Source organism: Macrotis lagotis, chromosome 1 (assembly GCF_037893015.1).
Source record: "Macrotis lagotis isolate mMagLag1 chromosome 1, bilby.v1.9.chrom.fasta, whole genome shotgun sequence".
In the NCBI taxonomy this organism is placed as follows: Eukaryota; Metazoa; Chordata; class Mammalia; order Peramelemorphia; family Peramelidae; genus Macrotis; species Macrotis lagotis.
In genome coordinates this window covers 521,347,915-521,367,981 of record NC_133658.1, presented here as the reverse complement: position 1 = coordinate 521,367,981, position 20,067 = coordinate 521,347,915, and the positions used below count along the sequence as shown (strand labels likewise).

At 32.3% G+C, this 20,067-nt stretch overlaps 1 protein-coding gene across 1 annotated transcript in view; it reads right to left on the bottom strand.

Moving 5' to 3' along the window:
- CFAP47 (cilia and flagella associated protein 47) overlaps window positions 1–20,067 on the bottom strand; it is a 931,170-nt gene that overhangs the window by 296,405 nt on the left and 614,698 nt on the right. Inside the window, exons 47-49 of the mRNA XM_074210630.1 lie at window positions 15,783–15,958; window positions 14,955–15,062; window positions 80–191 (exon numbers count right to left, since the gene is read on the bottom strand). Of these exons, the coding sequence (XP_074066731.1) occupies window positions 80–191; window positions 14,955–15,062; window positions 15,783–15,958 (396 nt within the window). The remainder of the gene's footprint in view (window positions 1–79; window positions 192–14,954; window positions 15,063–15,782; window positions 15,959–20,067) is intronic.

Here is a 20,067-nt window from a genome sequence, read left to right as displayed (position 1 = left end):
ACTATATTATTCTGAATTCTATGTGTTCTCCTAGAAATTATTACAAAGATTGTTTAAAATGTTTTCCAGATATACTTACTAATGATTTTTTGTTTTGATGCAACAAAAAATTTACAGGGTTACTGATGTTAATTGTCAATTCCAGGGTTTCATGTGTAGAATTAACTAACGGGATAAACTGAATGGCTTTCCTGTAAGAAATACCAATAGAACTTCAATAATTACAGCAGATAAAATAATGTTCAGTAAATTCTGTGACTTTTTTCATTTTGAAAAGCAAGAATAATCTTAGATTAATGAATACAATAATTTGATTTTATGAAACTCTTGTATTTTTCTTTTTTAATAATTAGCATAGTTTTGTTTTTGCATTTTAAAAAATACAGCAGTTTGTCATTTTAGAAGTAATTGACATATTATATCATATCAAGTTGATGTTACTTAAGCAAATATCTGATCTTGTCATTCATCTAGTCACTAAATTCAGTGGCTCTGTATTTGCCTCTAGGATCATTATAAACTCCTTTATCTAGTTTTTAAAGTTCTTTAAAACCTATCCCTAACCAATCCATCAAGATTCAGTAGTTATTATTCCTCTTCCTAGATTCTAGGAACTAACTAATCTTCTTAATGTTCCTCAGATTCAATGCTCCATTTTTGTTTCCTGGACTTTTTACTAGTTGTCCACCTTGTCTGGGATTCTTTTCCTATTTACCTGTTTCTCTTTAAATTATCTCTTTCTTCTTTTAAGATGCAATATAAGAAGTACTTTCTACAAAATAGGTTTCCTGAATATCTAGACTGTTCTCCTTTCTACCTATCATTTATTTTCTATTCTTTCTAAGTATTTTATTGCTACTTATATATTTTTGTGATATTGTCTCTGTTAGAATGAAAATTCCTTTCAAAAAAAGATTATTAAATTCTATTTATTTTTATTCCCAATTGGCATGTATTATGGACTTAAAAATGCTTATTGATTGAGTGACTGATGACTATCAAATCTAACATCTTAAAGTAATATATGAACGGTATTATATATGCACAGGTCATGAATCTTCCAGACCTTACATTTATAACATTAATAGGACAGAAATGAATGATAATCAAGTGACAGCATCACATTTATTTATTTTTCAAGCAAGAAAAAAGGTAAGAGCTTATAATTAACTGTTACTTTTAAATCCTTTTGATATATAGCTTCTAATCCATAATTCTTCTTTATCATTTTATAACCTTGACCAATGAAAATCATTGATATAGTGCTATCCATTTATGTGTTCACTCTCTTCTACTCACATTTATCTCTGGTTCACCACCACCCCCCCACTCAACCATATATATCAAGAATAATTGCCAAGATGATTTCAGTGCTCATTAGAATTTAGGGAACCAGACCAGGCTAGGTGATGCAGTGGATAGAGCAACAGCCCAGGAGACAGGAGGACTTGAGTTCAAATCTGATCTCAGACACTTAATAACTACCTAGTTGTGTGACCTTTGGCAAGTCACTTAACTCCTCATTGCCTTGCCAAAAAAAAAAAAAGAATTTAAGGAACCAATCATGCTATGCATTGGGATATTATAATTTTTTTAAATTATATTTCGATGATCCTCTAATGAGCAAAATTAAAAATATAAGGAAATTAAACACCTAATCAGATCAAATTATAAAACAAAACCTTAATGCCTATTTTTGGAAAGCTACATTAAAAAAAAAGTCTAAATGAATGCATAATGATATATCTTAAAATAGATAGGTTGTTAAAAGCTATTCTTAAAAAATAGATTATGCTAAAGATCATAAATCACAAGTTAAGTAGGGTCACCAAAGCTGCCTATATTTTAATCAAAGGTTCAAAGAAAATGATTAAATAATAATTTATGAAATAAATTAATCCAAGTCCAAAAGACTTCTAGTTTCTTAATCTTACAAAAGAGAATCTTCTCAGAGCATTTAGCATTAGGAAGTCATTGGTTCCTTAGGGAATATCTGTTAGGAAAAAAGACTATTTTTACAAAACTTAGATTGGGGAAACAGAGAAACAATATAGATTGTAATGAAAGAAAATGATCATATTTTAAGGAGAACAAAATTTGGCCTACAATTTAAATGAATCTGTGGGAAAGCAGATGCTTAATATTTCAGTTTAGCTTATTAAATATACTATACAGAATCCAAAGATTTCATTTTATCTTGCCATGGATATGTTATTTTCAAATAATGATTTGTTACAATGAAATTAAACATGGGATATTCATGCTTTTATTTCAAAAGGAAATAAGTAAAAGCTATGAATATCTATCCAAGGATAAACATAAGCTAATAATTTATTAATTTTTAAATAAATCATATATTTTTATGAAAAAGGAGTTAAGATTGAATACATAACTAATTAATGCAAAGCTTTTATAGAAAGAATATATAAGATATCAAACAGGATTTTTCCAAATTGAATTTGTTGATCTCTCTAAACTTTGATGTGCATCCATGAAATCAAAATAGATAGATTCCTTACAATATAAACAGGTTTTAAATTTCAGACCGAGGTAGGTTAATCACTTCACCTGCTGGAACGTTAACTCTATTAGTAACTGGGGTAAATTTTCTACGGTTTATATTTGCTTTTGACAAAAAACACAACTGCTGCCTCAGCTGAATGTCTGTTTAATTTTCTTCCATCCCTATTTTCATTTAGTATATGTCATACAGTGTGTGCTCTTTTTAAAGGTGTATGGTAAAAACAAATAAACAAAAACTATTTACTCAGTTGAATGGGCCACACCCTTGTATGGCTAGTGCTATTCCTTCCCACCTCTTCCCCTAATTATTCCCTGTAGGAAAAACTTTACTAATCTTTCAAAGGGCCTTTGAACCAAATGGAAGAAAACAATAAGATCAAATTACTTGAACTTACAGTCTAAGGGAAGGTTGTCCAGTTTCTTTTTCACCAAGAATAGCCTAACACTATGGTTTTAGATCAATGGTGTCCAGGGAATTTACAGAATTTGATATTTTTCCTTTACTTACTAGCAGCAAAAATAATGAAATATCTTTTATTTATCTCTAAAGGCTCAAACTGGAATGATTCCATAACTTCTGTCTACTTGGTGACATACTATATATACCTTCAATATTTTGTGTGTCTCACTCTAAAGATTGAAATACATATGAATTATGTCGATTATACTTTTGCCATTTCAGCATTCATTCTATTAAACCAAATATTTTCTTCAGAATTTAATAAGTGTCCAGCAATGTGGTATGTACTAGGAATACAAAGAAAGGCGAAAGTAGTTCTAAAGTAGGTCACATTTTATTGGAGGGAATTACATGTAAACAACTACAGGAACACAAGTTGCATAAACATGTCTCCTGGATTAATAAATAATTGCTAACTGACTAAATGATAATGATTCTAGGTAAAAATGTGTAATCTAGGCTTGGAACAAAAACCTAATTTTAAAATTCAGAGAAAAGGTGGGTTTGATTTCATGTCCAAACACGTAACAAAGGAAAATAAATGATGGTTTGAGAATGATAGGAGGCCCTCAAAAAAGAGATTTCTACTGGAGAATAAAACAGGGAAAGAACCTAAAGACAGTAACTCTTCCATCCCCAAATCATTATATTTATATGTAGACATATTCTATTCCCTCTGAAGAATGGAAGACTGTCTGGAGTTCAATGACAGTTCAATGTTCTGCATACTGGTCTCCTTTCATAGTTTCTTATATATGATAATCATTTAAATATTTGTTGATAATGGAAAACTACAGTGTCAAAAAGAACTCATCAATGCAACTGCTGAACTGATTCCATGAATTTTAAAAGGATCATAGTGAGACAATGTGAGCCAAAAGATTAGAAGTAATATTGATTTTATCTTTCTTTGAATTTATATGAAAAAGGAGAAATAATAGTCTAAAAATATAGCTTCTTGAGTTTGACATCCATTGCCATTAAAGTTTTAAAATGTAGTATTAAATGGACATTTAAGGAAACACAAAGGAAGTGATGATCACTAGAAACCAACATAGTGTCACTAAGAAGAAACCTGCAATTAAACCTACTCCATTTCATACCTTTACCATCTAAATTACTTTATGGTGCTATATCATTCTAATACATATGTGCTGTATCATTCTAATGCACATTGTGCTATATCATTCTAATGCACATACATATAGTTATGTATCTATCTATAGGCAAGCATATATACATACACACCAAAAGATCGCATATCATATTTGTCAATTCATATCTTTATCTATAGTTATAGGGCTAAAGAGATACAGAAACAGTCATATAGATATTTATGTAATATATATATATATATATATATATTAGATTCTCCACATTATATAAAAGGAACAGTGCATAAAACAGTGCAGGTAATCAATAGACAGTACTAATATTCTAGTCGACTAAAGGAAAATGAAATGATGTGAGTTAATTTCTAGTTTAGCTAATTTCTAAATTGAAATAGTGTATAAAGTAAAAGCAAATGTTGACATGATATATGCATATGTTGAAGAACAATATATAAAATCTGGGTATGTTTGCAATTTCATAATGTGCATTAGTAAAAATGCTAGAGGTTAAAAATTATAATTGAGAAAGGTTTTCATTGAAGGTTTTGTAGTTTTTGAAATGAGATGTTTCAATATTTTGTGTCAAAACCTATGAAAATATAGAATATTTTTCCTAGGAATTTCAAAGAACTTCATAGTTAAGTGAATTGAAGTAACCTAGAGGCACTTTCAGAATTAAAGTCCACAACTTTTAAAACTTAAATTCTTCCTACAAAGTGCTAAGAAAATTGCATGAACTCTTTAGAGGAAAATCAAAAATGGGAAAAAAATGGAGAAAAAAATGTAGACTTTAAATGACTGCCAAAATAAAGAAAAAGAAAAAAGAAAGGAGGGGCGGCTAGGTGGCACAGTGGATAAAGCACTGGCCCTGGAGTCAGGAGTACCTGGGTTCAAATCCAGTCTCAGACACTTAATAATTACCTAGCTGTGTGGCCTTGGGCAAAGCACTTAACCCCATTTGCCTTGCAAAAACCTAAAAAAAAAAAAAGAGCTGGAAGAAAATTTAAAGCATCATCTAATCCAACTTGCCCTTAAGTACCAATTTCAAAATAAATCACAGATGGATATCAAAGTGAAAATGCTAGTGAATGTTAAGAGGTTTAATATCAGAGGTATTTATAATTGATATTTTTAAAATATCCTGTCCACTTAACTAATGGAAAAAATAAAAATTTAATATCATTTAATATCATTTAATTTTTAAAATGTATGATCTATTGTTAAATACTGCTATTATTTTATCTTGGGCTTGCCATTTAACAACAGTGATAATAAAATATTTATTATGCCCCCTTGACCATTTAAAGAAGCTATTATAAAATCTTTTCAGGCGATCTTTTATAAAAGAATGAAATTCTTTCCAGGGTAATTAAGGAAAATTATTATTTTTCATGTATACACATGAATAGATCTTTTATTTGTTCAACTAGTTGCAACAATTTTCACTTAAATTTAACTAAGTAATGACAAGATGAAATGTATTCCAACTAGTTCTAGTATAGAGTTGATAAGAATGAGAAATAAACAACATAATAAAGTAGACATGAATTATTAGGATTCATCTTCATTCAGGAACAGATTTCCATTTATTAGGCATTAAGCAGATAGGTGGCAGAGTATTGGACTAAGTAGACCTGAGTTCAAATAATGTCATAAACATGCAGCCTCTGAGTCACCCAGGGAAAGTCACTACTTACCCTCTCTCAGACTCCTTTTCCTTAATTATAAAATTAGGATAATATTAATTACCTAAAAGTTCATTGTAAAGGCTGAATGAAATTGTAGTATGTATATATATATATATATATATATATATATATATATATACATATATACAAACATATACAAATATATTACATTGTAAATATAACAAACTATGTTATGTCAACTCAGTATGTCAGTATCTTTATCTATAGAAATAAATATTCTTTAAAGAACTATATAAGGCTAGCTATTATTGCTCATCAAGAAGTTCATTCAACAAGTGTCCAACATTTAACAGTGGCTAAATATTTGTTTGGAATTATGGTCATTATTTTGTTATTTTGTTCTAAAAGTCAATATGGGATACACTAGTATTAAGGATTAATTAAGTTCAGGAGAAGGCACATTTTAAATAAATCAAAGGTAAATAATGTTCAAAAGAAAAACAAGTATTAAAGCTGATAAAGTACTGTTGTTAACAAAGACCTAAACAGAGTATATATCTAATCAGGGTTAACAAAGTCTATTCAGGGAGGCCAAAAGAGATCAAAATTAGTTTCCAATGTGGATTTACTTTATGGTAGATGGATGCAGTTCCATATCATTGTGGGCCTCTGGAAAAAAATATATATTACATATTACCTATTATATGCATATATATAAAATATGGAAATCTAAAAGTAAGTTAAAGATCTTGCTACAGAGTATTCATTATTTTATTTTATTTTATTTTTTTTGCAAGGCAATGGGGTTAAGTGACTTGCCCAAGGTCACACAGCTAGGTAATTATTAAGTGTCTGAGGCCAGATTTGAACTCAGGTATTCCTGACTGCAGGGTCGGTGCTCTATCCACTGTACTTCCTAGCCACCCCTACTCATTATTTTAAAGGTAGTTTTTGATAAATATTTTTATTATTGGATGACAAAAAAATCATGCCAAAAATACAAAACAAAATATCTGCTGTTTCAAAATTGATCAGTCTTAAAGAATTAATTACTGAAAATTTATAAATGTCTTATTTCATGTTAAAGTGAAAAATTTATGTTCTCACTATTATTTTAAAATGTTTAAAATTTCCCTCTGTAGTATATTATTGAAGTAATAGTTTATTCTATCTACCACTGAAATAAATTCCATAGAGGTTAAGGATTCTTGTGGGGAAAAAATTCCAAATATCATACTTTAGGGTGAGTCAGATTAATAGATATTTAACTATAGCTATGAGGGGATTCAAAAGAAAAAAATCAACTTAAGTTCCTGATCTCAACATATGGAAGGTCTGTTATATTGTATGGGGAAAAATATTTTGCAAACTATCTTTGTTTAGTCATCCTTCGAGAGTAACAAATAATATTAATGCCTTTGTCTAATGTAACTCCTCAACTCTCTCCCTATACTACCAACTCTCAGATTGAAAATTGATTTTGATCTTGTGCTAGGACTTTCTTGGATTTTGTTATGAATCTCTGGTTTATGCCCTGTTTCTTCCAACTCTGAAACCACTTGCTGCTTCCAGCAAATTTATTAGTTAATCTTAGAGAAGTTGCATGGTATAGATTCATTTAAGAAAATATTTCCATGCTATTTTCAGGAGGTCTTGCATTTAGTGGGGTTTTTCCTTCCTTTTCTAATGTTTGACTGGGAAAGTTACTTCAGAATAAAAGTTTTCAAGTTGTGGTCCTGGAAAACATTTTGAAAGTCTCTTGGACCACAAAGGGATTATATCAATTAGATATTTAAGGAAATTAATTCAGGTTATTCACTAGAAAGTCAAATACTAAAACTGAAGTTTAAATACTTTGACTAATATTGAGAAGATGGGACTCTTTGGAAAAGACCCTGATTGAAGATGAAAGAAGAAAAGGATATCAAATGTTTGGATGCATAGACAGTATCGTGAAATTTGGAATGTGGACTTGGACAGACTTAGAGAGATAGTGAAGGACAGAAGGGACTAGGGAGCTGTGATCCATGGAGTTGTGAAGAGTTGGACATGACTAAACAATTGAACAACAAAATGGTGAAGACAAAAGAGAGGGATAGGCTCTGACAAAGACCTAGGTTTAAGTCCTATCTTTAGTATATATTGAATGTGTCTCTGAGTAAGTTTCTTAACTTCTCCAGGCTCCCAAGCAATTCTCAAAGACTAGATAGACATTGTGATCATTCCCTCTGGTACAGGAGATTTCCTCACCTTAAACTATATCATCAAAAATACAGGACTGGTAAAACAAAAAACAAAGAAACAAAAAACCCTTTCTGTGGTCTCTATATACAGTGTGGTTTCCTTGTTTCCATCTTCTCCTCATTCCTAAAATGGAAGAGGTTTTGTCCCAGATCAAAAACCTTGCCCAGTCCAGTTCCCATGAGGGACTCACTTAGTCATACAGAGGAAAACAGATTTTACTTCTGTTATTATAACAATTCTGAACAGAACATTTAAATCATTTTTCAAACTTCAAGACAATATGCTACAGTATTCTTCCACAAAACTTTTAAGCCATTGTAAAATTAGGGAAAATGGTATTATTTTAATTTTTTAAATCCCTTTCCCCCTTCATACTTTATTATTACGACTTTTATCTCTACAGTTTCTCTCATATCACTTCTCTTTATTCTTGCTGATATTCTTCCCCTACCCCTTATTATTTCATAATACCTTGAGTATTACAACAGCCTCCTCATAGACCTTCCTACTTTCATGCTAGCCTGCATTCAACCCATACTTTACATTACTTTTAGGTTCATTTCCCTTATGAAACAATCTAATTATTTCACTTTTCTCACAGCCCTCACCACCACCCTCCCACAAAGACAGTTAAAACTCCTTATTTTGACCTTCAAGGTTCTCCACAATTAAGAAACACTCTACTTTGCCAGACTTATTTTCTATTCTACCCCTTTAAAAATACTCCACTCAACTGAATACTCCACTCAACTTTCCCATGAACATGTTATAAATTATGTTGCCTCTGGACCTTTACTCATGTTCTTAATGAGTGGAATACATTCCTTCAGTTGTTGCTAAAAGAGCTCTGAAATTTGGGCACAATCATTATTCCTATTTTTAAATAGTATTTTTTCCAATTTAAAGGAAAGATAGATTTCAACATCCATTTTTATAAGATTTTGAATTACAAATTTTCTCCCTCCTTCCTTCTCCTCTGTCCTCTTTAAGACTGTAAACAATCTGATAGAGGTTATACATATACAATCATGTTAAACTTATTTCTACATTAGCAATGTTGTGAAAGAAGTATCAGAAAAAAATCACAAGAAAAAAACACACTTAGTGAAAATAGTATGCTTTAATCTGCATTCAGACAAAATAGTTCTTTCTCTGGATGTGAATAGCATTTTCTATCATGAGTCTTTTGAAACTGTTTTGGATAGTTGTATGGCTGAGATGAGCTAAGTCTATCATACTTGATCATTGCTCATTGTTGCTCTTACTTACTACATACAATGTTCACTCAGAATTAGCTCATGGAAGTCTTCCCAGATTTTTTTTTGAAATCTGCCTGCTCATCAATTCTTACAGCACAGTAGTATTCCATTACAATTTCCAATTACAAATTCCATTACAGTCTCCCCAATTTCCAAATCTTTGACACCTTAAATAGAGCGACTTTAAATATTTGGTACACACTGGTCCTTTTCCTTCTTTATGTCCATTCTCTAAGGCCTGGATCAGATGCCATCTTCATCACTAAATCTTTCCTGACATTCTTTTGGACCATGAAGTACAGCACTATAATATTTGATTTGTACCTTTCTTGTGCATTGGGTATGATAAGTCATAAAAGAAAAAATATATTAAACATTTATATGTATAAAGCTTAGTGCTATGTAAGCATGAAAACTAAAAATAGAAAACAAGAGGGTGCCTGCTCTCAAGGAGTTTCAACTCTAATAGGGAGCAGCAACACATAGAGGAGCTTCAGTTGCAAGTCAGATGGAAAAATCCAGTGTTTCTTAAGGCATAGTTTTTTTTTTTTTTCTTAAAGATTTCATTTAGGAGCAGCTAGGTGCCATAGTGGATAAAGCACCGGCCTTGGAGTCAGGAGTACCTGGGTTCAAATCCCCGTCTCAGACACTTAATAATTACCTAGCTGTGTGGCCTTGGGCAAGCCACTTAACCCCGTTTGCCTTGCAAGAAAAAAAACAAAAAACCCTAAACAAATTTATTTATTTTTGAGTTTTACAATTTTTCCCCTAATCTAACTTCCCTTCCCCCCCACTCCCCACAGAAGACAATTTGCCAATCTTTACATTATTTCCATAGTATACATTGAACCAAATAGAATATGATGAGAGAGAAATCATATCTTAAGGTATAGTTCTAAAGCAAATGACAAAAATCTTTTGCAAATGAATTTTACATTGATATATTGATATATTCTTTTCTGACATTAGGACATTTGACAGTGCCAAAGACTTTGTTAATTATGACTTTCTTTTCTATATCTCCAGTAGTTGGGGCAACTGTGTGGACTGTGGCACCTACAGAGGTAGTAGAGAATTCATAGACTCACTTACTCCTCTGATTTATGATTTTGCAAATGATCAGAAGCAGGTTTACTGGTGTTCTGGGGTGGTATGGGGTTGGGGGGGAGGTTCCTTCTCCACAGTGGTTGCCTGTCTGGACAGTGGCTTCATGGTCTATGCTTTAAAAGCCAAGTCATTTGTGGTGTTTGGTGATATTTTGTAAAGTTTATAAAACACAGCCTCACAATACCACTATGAAGTAAAAAGTAAAAGTATTATTACAGCATTTCTCCATGTATAAAATGTTCCCATGTATAAGGAGTACTTTAATTTGGGGTCTTGAAATTAAAAAAAATGTATTACATAAAGTTATTGAACTCGAGTTTTAGTTATCATAAAAATCATTAATTCCCCATCACTGTCAAAACTCCCATCCATTAGCTCATCCTCATCTGTGTTTGATGGTGAATCACACTGTCTGGAGAGGTTCTGGCTGCTCTCCTGCCTGTGCTGTGGTCTGTGGTTGATCACAAGTATTCCCTGGGCAAGTCTGGTACATGGATGCATTTTAGTCCATTCCGTTTAATTAACCTGAAGCACCAATTGTGTCCTCCTTTGAAATCAGTCACTTGTTTTACATCAGCAATTTTTCTTGTCTCATGCAAAACCATCTTTGTAGACACAGGAATTCCAATGGCCCTTTGCTCTTCAATACATCTCTTCAATTCCCTCTCTAACTCAGGCCATTTGGCTGGCTTTCCTTTCATGGTCTTCTTCTCCCGTGGTGTTTTTAGTAGGGTTTCTTCTTCCCAGAGCCAGTCTTAGATTGTTTTCTTGGTTGGAGGAGGACCAGATTTATGTTCAGAAGCACTATTGCATTAATTTTTGCAAATTGAATCACTTTGAACTTGAATTCAGCACTGTACAAAATTTTTTTTTTCTGAATTTCTGGGTAGAATGTAACAAAGCATAACCTAATATACTGGTAACAAATGCAAAAGGATGGATGCAAAGACAAGCACAAATAAGTGGAAAATACAAGAAAAAAAAACTACAACCACTGTATAAGATGCTCCCAGTCTTTAGTTCGCAAATTTTTAGGAAAAGGGTGTATCTTGTACATGAGGAAATATAGTATATCTATTTTACACATGAAGAAGTTAAGGTTCAAACAAGTTATGGGAGACAGTGAGTCTCACTAATTACTCATTATGCACTAATTAGCAGAATTAGTACTCAAGGAAATTCTCAAGTTACCAGTCTTTCCATCTAAGGTCTTTGTCAAATTCTTCTACTAGTCCATGAGTTCTGTGACTGTGCTTCATTTGATTTAGTCTTTGTGTCTCCCTTACTGTCTAACCTGATGTACTTAATCAATGACTAAGGATGCTTACTGAAGTTAAGAAACTGAGAAAGAGGGCAAAAAAGTTAAATGTATTGAGAAACCTAAAAATCAATAAAAGCACTTAGCACAGGGCACAACATAGAATAAAATACTTTATCATCCATTATTCACTCAAATAGATCTTTGAATTCCATTTCCCTAGAAAATGCTCCTAACACCTTTAATAATAATAATGTCTTCAATAAGATTTCAGAGATTGCTGAAACCCCAATAAATATTTTAGCATAATTAATAACTTCCAAGCTGCAGAAATCTTGATTGAACCTCTAAGCAGCTGCTAAACAATTACACAGATGAAGTATATTGGGAAAATTGGTCACTCAAGGCTCAGTCCTTAAAATGATACTCAAATTTGTAGTTACTTCCTAATGAGTTATGTAATACATGCAATGATATTTCCTGCTTAGTTCCATTTCATTCTCTTGCTCTTTGGAAACCTATTTCTAGCCATTTATGACTGAGAGTTGTGACTGTAAAAAAAGAAAAACCAATTGGTTGCCAAGGGAAGATACTGAGCTCACAGCAACTTTACTAATAAAAGGGAAGAAACAATAATGCAACAAAGTGAGACAAGAACTGCTATGAGTTTCTGAGCTTAGGAAAGCAAATTGACCTCTCTTCTTCTGCACAGTTGTCAAGTGTCTAACAACAGCTCTTAATACCTGGGGTTTTTTTTTGAGTGAATTTTCCCCTCACTTTAGGTGAAAGAGTGCCTGAGAGGTATGTGTCCAGGCAAATATATAAAATAGGGAGACAGATACTTCAGAGGCATATGAAGCCTCCTGATAACTGTTGTGGGCAGTAGGGCCACCAATAGAGACAACAGCAAATGCCAGAGTGGCAATGTCCAACCACAGAGGAAATACCTTCAGCTGTCAAAGATGACAACTACTTTAGGAATCAGGATCCTTATTGTCAGAGAGAACTGCTGGCTATGAATTTTCAACAGTTACCTATGAAAGTTTACAAATAAAACTATTAAAAATCTTGGGGTGGCTAGGTTGCTCAGTGGATAGAGCACTGGCCCTGGAGTCAGGAATACCTGAGTTCAAATCCGGCCTCAGATACTTAATAATTACCTACCTGTGTGGCCTTGGGCAAGCCACTTAACCCCATTGCCTAGTAAAAACTAAAAAAAAAAAAATCCTTAAAAATATCTCTTTTGGAAAGCACTGAATGAGAAGTAAGGTATTCTTATATTGTAAAATTTAGATCTTCTATTGGCCTTCATCATGACCTGGATGAACTGTATAAAATAACATATCACTGTACTTTCAAAATAGTTGCAATGAATATTACTTTTCAAAATAATTCAAACTTTTCCAATTTATTTTGATACAAGGAAACCAAATAGTCAGGAAATTAATAGTAAAAATAATATTTAGATCAAGCATAAAATTTTAAAAAATCCATGTGCTTCATAATAATAATAGTAGTTGATATTTACTTAGTTCTTACTATGTGTCTAGCACTTTATAATTATTAATTCATTTAATCCTAACTCTGGGAGCTCTGGGAGCTCTGGGAGCTCTGGGAGGTGGTGTTTTGATTTTATAGATGAGGAAAATGTGCAAACCATTAAGATTAAGAGTCTTGCCCGGGGTTACACAACTACTAAGTTTCTGGTACTAAATCTGACTCAGATCTTCCTGTACTACCTAAGTAGCAGTATAATTGGAAAGTCTTTGGCTTAATCAAAATGATAATATAAATATAATTTAAAATAAATAAATATAAAGATAATCCATCTAAACTATCCTTCTGAGATTTTAGATTGTCTATGTCATGAAGAATTTCAGTTGAAGATCTATGATTACAAAACATTATGAAAATTTAAATGATCCTAAACAAAGTTTTTTTTTAGGATTTTGCAAGGCTAATGGGGTAAGTGGCTTGCCCAAGGCCACACAGCTAGGTAATTATTAAGTGTCTGAGCCCAGATTTGAACCCAGGTACTCCTGACTCCAGGGCCGGTGCTTTATCCACTGCACCACCTAGCCAGCCCAAACCTAAAAAAAATTTTAAGTTTTTTTTAAATTTTTTAAAAAAATTTTATTTAAGGCAATGGGGTTAAATGATTTGCCCAAGGTCACACAGCTAGGCAATTATTAAGGGTCTGAGACCGGATTTGAATTCAGGTCCTTCTGCCTCCAGGGCTGGTGCTCTATCCACTGTACCACTTAGCTGCCCCCAAAATTTTAAGTTTTAATAGAATATTATGTCAAAGTTACTTAATGTTTCAATTACAGAAACAAAAATAGCACACATTTCATTTGAGTATTTTTTTCCTTTTTCTTTTCCAAAAAAAGAGAGGAAGGACCTTTTTTTTAAATGGAAGACATTTTTTAGTTGAACATTTTTACTCAAATTATGTTTTGGATAATATGCCCTCATTTTAATATTTTTTATAATTATTTAAATGTAATATATAAGGTTACTAAATTTGTGCCAAATTGTTACTTTACATTCATGTATTGTATGATATTTAATTTTATTATTTCTCATGAATTTTTAATTTTTTCAGACTTATTGCTGCTTCCCTGTGAACTATCTTACCAGTTTTCTCTTTGTATTATAGCAAAACTAAACTATGACTTTGATTTCTCATCATGACCTGGAAACAACTTGGCATTCATAGAATCATAAATTAAGAGCTCAAAGAAAGCTTAAAAGTTCATCTCCCTAGTTTTATAGTTTAGAAAATAAAGACCCTCTGAGGTTAGATGACTTGCCCAAGGTCATGCAGTTCATAAATAATGACATTTTAACCAAAGTTTTTGACTTCAAATACACAGTTCTTTTCCCTTGTACTACATTGTCTCTATTCAAGTGGTAAAAACAATCCAAGAATGAAGGATAAAGGGCAAGGGATTTGAGAAAAGAGAATATTTTGTTGAATTAGTCTACCAACTAATGGAAATTAAAGGCTGACTCAAAGCTTCCAGTGGAGTACATAGTTCCTTGATTAGTATTTTCAAACCACTGAATGATTAGTTTATTGTAGCAATGAGAAAGGTACTATAAAAGAGCAGCAACAATTATTCCATAAATATTGTGACTGCAAGTTTATTGCTTGTCCTTAGTGACCCTATCTAGAAAACAATAAATTAGCCAGTTTTTGTTTAGTGGACTCCTTAAAATTGCATATTCACTAAAAACAAAAAGATATAGTAATTATCCCTCATGCAAAATACATAAGCACATTATAGCAATATATTTATTAATAGCAGAAAATAATTAACCCAGTGACTCCCAACTTACTTTCCAAGTTCACAACTTATTTCTGGCATTGTAGTTGGTTTTGGACTTCCAGAAGTTAATTTCAGTAAATACCAGAACTCAATACCTATTTGAGGCTGGAAAACAACACTGGAAAGGAAAATGTTTAAAATTTTATCAGCAAGCGAAAAAAAATAGTTCAAAATAGTTAACAACATTAAACCTGAAACATAGCTTCAAATACATTGAATCTCAAATTAAATACCATTTAAGAATTTTATAATAGAATTTCAGTAGTTTAAGTTAAAATTGTGAAATATAATTGTCAATTAATTTGCTTAATAATATATATTTTGGAACCATTTTCGAATAACCATTTATTTTAGTACTGGTGTTAGCAATTCCACAAATAACATAGTAATCCAAATAGAATATCATAAAGTGGCTAATATAGTATTATGTTTTTGATTTATTTATAAATTAAGGAGGAATAGAAAATCATTTCAATTATAACATGCATAAAATATATTTAATATAATCATGTACCCATAACAAATAAGTTTTAATTTTGTGTTTCAAATTATGAAAATCAAGTTTTAAATTGAAAATATTACTTTTTTTCACTTAAGAAGGTTCTTTCCATTTGCTAATGACACCTGCTATGCATATGAAAAGTAAAAATTATCTAATATAACCTGTAAAGAAATAAACCTGAATAAAATATATGGTAATATCAAAGTGCCACATTAAGAAATTCTGCAAATGAAAAAAATTCTACAAAATAGAAGAGAATGTTTTTAATGTAAAGAAAATAAGCATGATCAAAGAAGTCAATTACAGTATAGGAAACATATGATTTTCAAAACATACCTTTCATCTGTAGAGCCTATAATCTTGGGGGAATATTTGACGATATATGTAATTTTTTCATTTGGTTCTAGAACAAGCGAGGATTCTCCACTAAGGGAAGGGTTTGTTAATATCACATCTAAATGGAGTTCACTTTGTTTTGGATTAGTAATAGATATTTCAATTCCAATAGAGTCCTGAAGATAAAAAACAATACAAGCAGCTTTCAGGATCAAGAATAATTATTTTTGAAAAACAAATTATAAGAAAACTCCTACAACATAGTTTTTTTCAGGAGTTTTTTTTAACTTAATTTAAACATTGATTGCATTTATTGTATTCCAGAACTCATTATTTTCTCATGTATATAAAAGAACAATTTATTTAGTATAGTTTCGTAACTTTGCCAAGGCAATTATTTATTTTCTATAGCAGAGCCTGTAAAAAAGGCAAAAACAAACATTTATGCAGAAAATATTTTTCTTTACTGTTATGTAACTTCCAAAACATATTTTTGTTGTTTTTGCCCATTTTCTGTATCTATAACAGGGCCTCAAACTCCAAATAGCCTGAAGAAAAGAGAAAATTGGACAATTGGCATTATATAATTATATATTTTGGGGCCAGTCCTGATCTTCTCAAACCCTCCCAATTTCCCCTCTGAACCTTGCCTACATCCTCATGCCTAGGGTTTCCTACCATAGCATTTGCAAGAGACAGTGTCTGCACCCAACCCAAGGCTTCTTTTGCACTCATAAAACTTGCCTATCTTAGATCTTATTCCTTATTTCAGATGTGGGTTATGAAATCAGAATTTTGAGGGAAGAATTGACCTTTAATCTATCCCTTGGAACCTCCCCAGGAAAGTCCTGATTAAAAGGAATGCTTTGGACAACCTCTTTGATAAGTGAATTAGAATAAACCTGAAGAAATCCAATGAGACGATATCTACTGCCTTCTAAAGCAATTACTTAAAGATTTCTATTGTCTGGGAAATTTTCTTTTGAGAATGCTGGAGTCATCAGCTTATACACTTTTCATTTCTTTCTCTTGGTTCCATACTCTAGAAATAATAATCACAACAAAACATATGTGCTCAGATATAATTCGGTGTGTGCACATTGTGTGCATTGTATATGTATATGTATGTATGTATGTATGTATATTTACATGCTTGTATAAATGCAGATATACATATATGGAAGGATATTTATGTGTGTGTTTGTATCTGCCTAGAGTGTTTTAGATTTTGAAAGCATTTTACATCAATCATCCCATTTAAGAGTCACAACAATCATATAAGCTTGATAATGCAAGTACAATAAGCTCCATCTTACTTACAAGGGAACAGGTTGGTAGAGGTCTGCCTATGGCCAAGTGCCAAAGCTAAAATTCTAACAAAGCACTGCAGGTCCAGCATACTAAACACCACAAATCACACTTTATGAGTATAACCAAGTCTAATCCTTCTCCTACTTTTTAGGAGCTAACTTTTCTTTTTCCTTTGCTAAATATCTATAATTCTTTCAAAAGCTCCTTTCATGATATGAAATCTAGTCACTAGAGAGATCTAGCCCTTTTCAGCAATCTCTTTGCTCTACTCTGTATATGAGTTTATCATCAATTGATAATATCTACCTATTAGTTTATAAGGATGCAATAAATAATTCCGAGGGAATAAATGTTTTAATGTCACCTGAGTAAGGTGATATACTGCAATTTGACTGAGACTAAGTGATAAAGAATTCCAAAAGTGGGGAACATGATGGAAATTTTGGACTCAAATAGCTGACAAGTAAAGGAAATACTTTTACATTTCAGGGTCTTTTCCAGTTTTCAAATCAATCTATATAAAAATGACTGGCAAAGCAACTAGGATATATACCTGTTAGTCTTTACCCTTGCCAAATAATTAACCTTCTTTTTAATCATACATTTCCAAGGGCATTTAGGCATCACAGTGAATGGAGCACTGGCCTTGAAGTCAGGAGTACTGGAGTTAGAATCCAACCTCAGACACTGGATACTTACCAGCTGTAAGACCTTGGGTAAGTGACATAACTCTGATGGCCTCAGATCCAGGGCCCTCTCGAGTTGTGTTGATTCACATCTGATCACTGGATAATCCAGATGGCTTTGGAGGAGGAAGTGAGACCAGTGACTTCACACAGCCTCCCCCCCCCCCACACTCAAATCCAATTCATTTGCTTGCTTTGGCATCACCTCCCTGATGTCCTAGTCCTCTTTGAGAATGAAGGACAAGCATCATCATAATACATTTCTTTGTTAACATAATACACACATAGTCTTCTCTCAAACCCTTTCACTGTCACACATACCACAGCTAGATCACAGTCATCAAATGTCCTCATTTTCAGTTCTTTGAAAACCATGGTGTTCTGTGTCTTGCAGCCATATAATGACATCAGGAAGAAACTGATATTAAAAAGATGAGTTTTTGAATTTGGAACATTTTAGGTATTATTAAATATCTGCTTCCCTATGTCAAAATATTTTGGAGATACCCTATTTTCCAGAGCTAAGATCCAGCAAACAGGGTGCTGAGGTTGGCATAACAATAATTCTCTTCACCATGGAATAATCTCACCTTCATTTAAATCTCAAGGTCTAAAAATGATTGTGTTGTGGACCAGCTACTTTCACATATATAGGTGGTCCCAAGTCAAAACAGTGCTAAGCCTTCCTTCTTTGTAAGGGAGGGTTTCCATATGCTAGAATTATTTTCCTCTCTCTGAAGTTCTTTAAATTTATGTTTGTATCCTGACAAAGAAATTTGTTCTCTAACATTCTTCTCCAAATTACCTATAACATTTTTTGAAGCAAATATTTTCAGTGAATGTTTTAACCTAAGGCATTTTACAAAGGAAGCTCCATCAGCAACAACCATTAATTACCTTTCTTTGAAAGGTATTCCACTGTCTGCATTCCTTTTTATGATAAATGGTTCTTGCTCAGTGGGTTGGTAGTCACTGAGATTTCTGTGAATTCTTTGTGGCAGAGGTCTGAAATATTTGGCCAATGTTGCCAAGGTTAGAAGTACACTCCCTCATTGTAGGGTGGATTGTAAAGATTTACTGTAATGATATGGTAAGGTCAATAATATGTTTAAAACTGCCGTGATTGATGTTTTATTGAAAATCACAGAAAATAATGCTGACTGTAGATGGTGATTTCAGAAACTACTCCATCTTTACAAGAGTTGTTTTGGGTAAGATGACAGATTTTAATCCTCTGAAAGTTGTACAACTTTTTCTCCAACTTATATCTAAAAATAGTTTATTCAGGATTATGTGTGTATATTCCACTTTCAAAGGCTTGGGCTTAGAAAAATCAACATGATTTCTCAAACCAAAAGAACATTTCATAATGTAAAATAAAAGTTGGAGAAATTCTTTAAGATTATCCACAATACTCAGAAAATGCAAAATAGATATATAATTCTCACTCTTCTCTCTCTCTCTCTCTCTCTCTCTCTCTCTCTCTCTCTCTCTCTCTCTCTCTCTCCTTCTGTCTCTCTTTGCTTTTACTTTCTGTTTCTGTTTCTCTCTCTGATTGTCTTTCTTATTATCTGTCTCTGTCTCTGAGTCTGTCTGTCTGACTCTATGTTCTGCTCTCCCAAATCATTCTAAGTATCATGGCATAGCAATAATAATTTTAATCCTCACAACAACCTTAGGAAATAGTTGTTATCATTATCACCATTTTGTAGAAGAGGAATTTGAGGTAGAAAGAAAGAAAGTGATTTGCTAAAGGACACATAGCTAGTGTTTAAAGATGTAATTGAAAACAGGGCTGCCTGATTCTGTGTCCAATATTCTAATCATTGTGATAGCTACTTGACTAAGGTGATAGTAGTGTAAATAGAATTAACTTGCTTCAAGTCACAAAATATATTGATATTTTAAATGTTGAAAACAAATAGAAAAATCTGTGCAGGTCCTGGCCATAGTGAATTAGAACTATGAAAGAAGGTTAAAACCAAAATGCTGGAATAAACTAACACTACATTATCTTTATTTACATTCTAAGATTTTGTCAATGTTCAATGAATTTCTTAGGTTTTACACCTATCTAATTTTTCCTTCATAATTTCTCATCAATCCCTGATGCTTGGAGTCTACTGTCTTAGACAATACCACTAAGTAACTGCTAAGACACTCTACTATCTTAGAAAGTTGCAAGAGACAAGCATAGCAGTTAAGTTTGTTCTTGAATTTTTCCTGACTCCAAGTTGCCACTCTCAAATGCATTTCATTTCCTTTTATCTTTTGCTTTTCTTTTCATT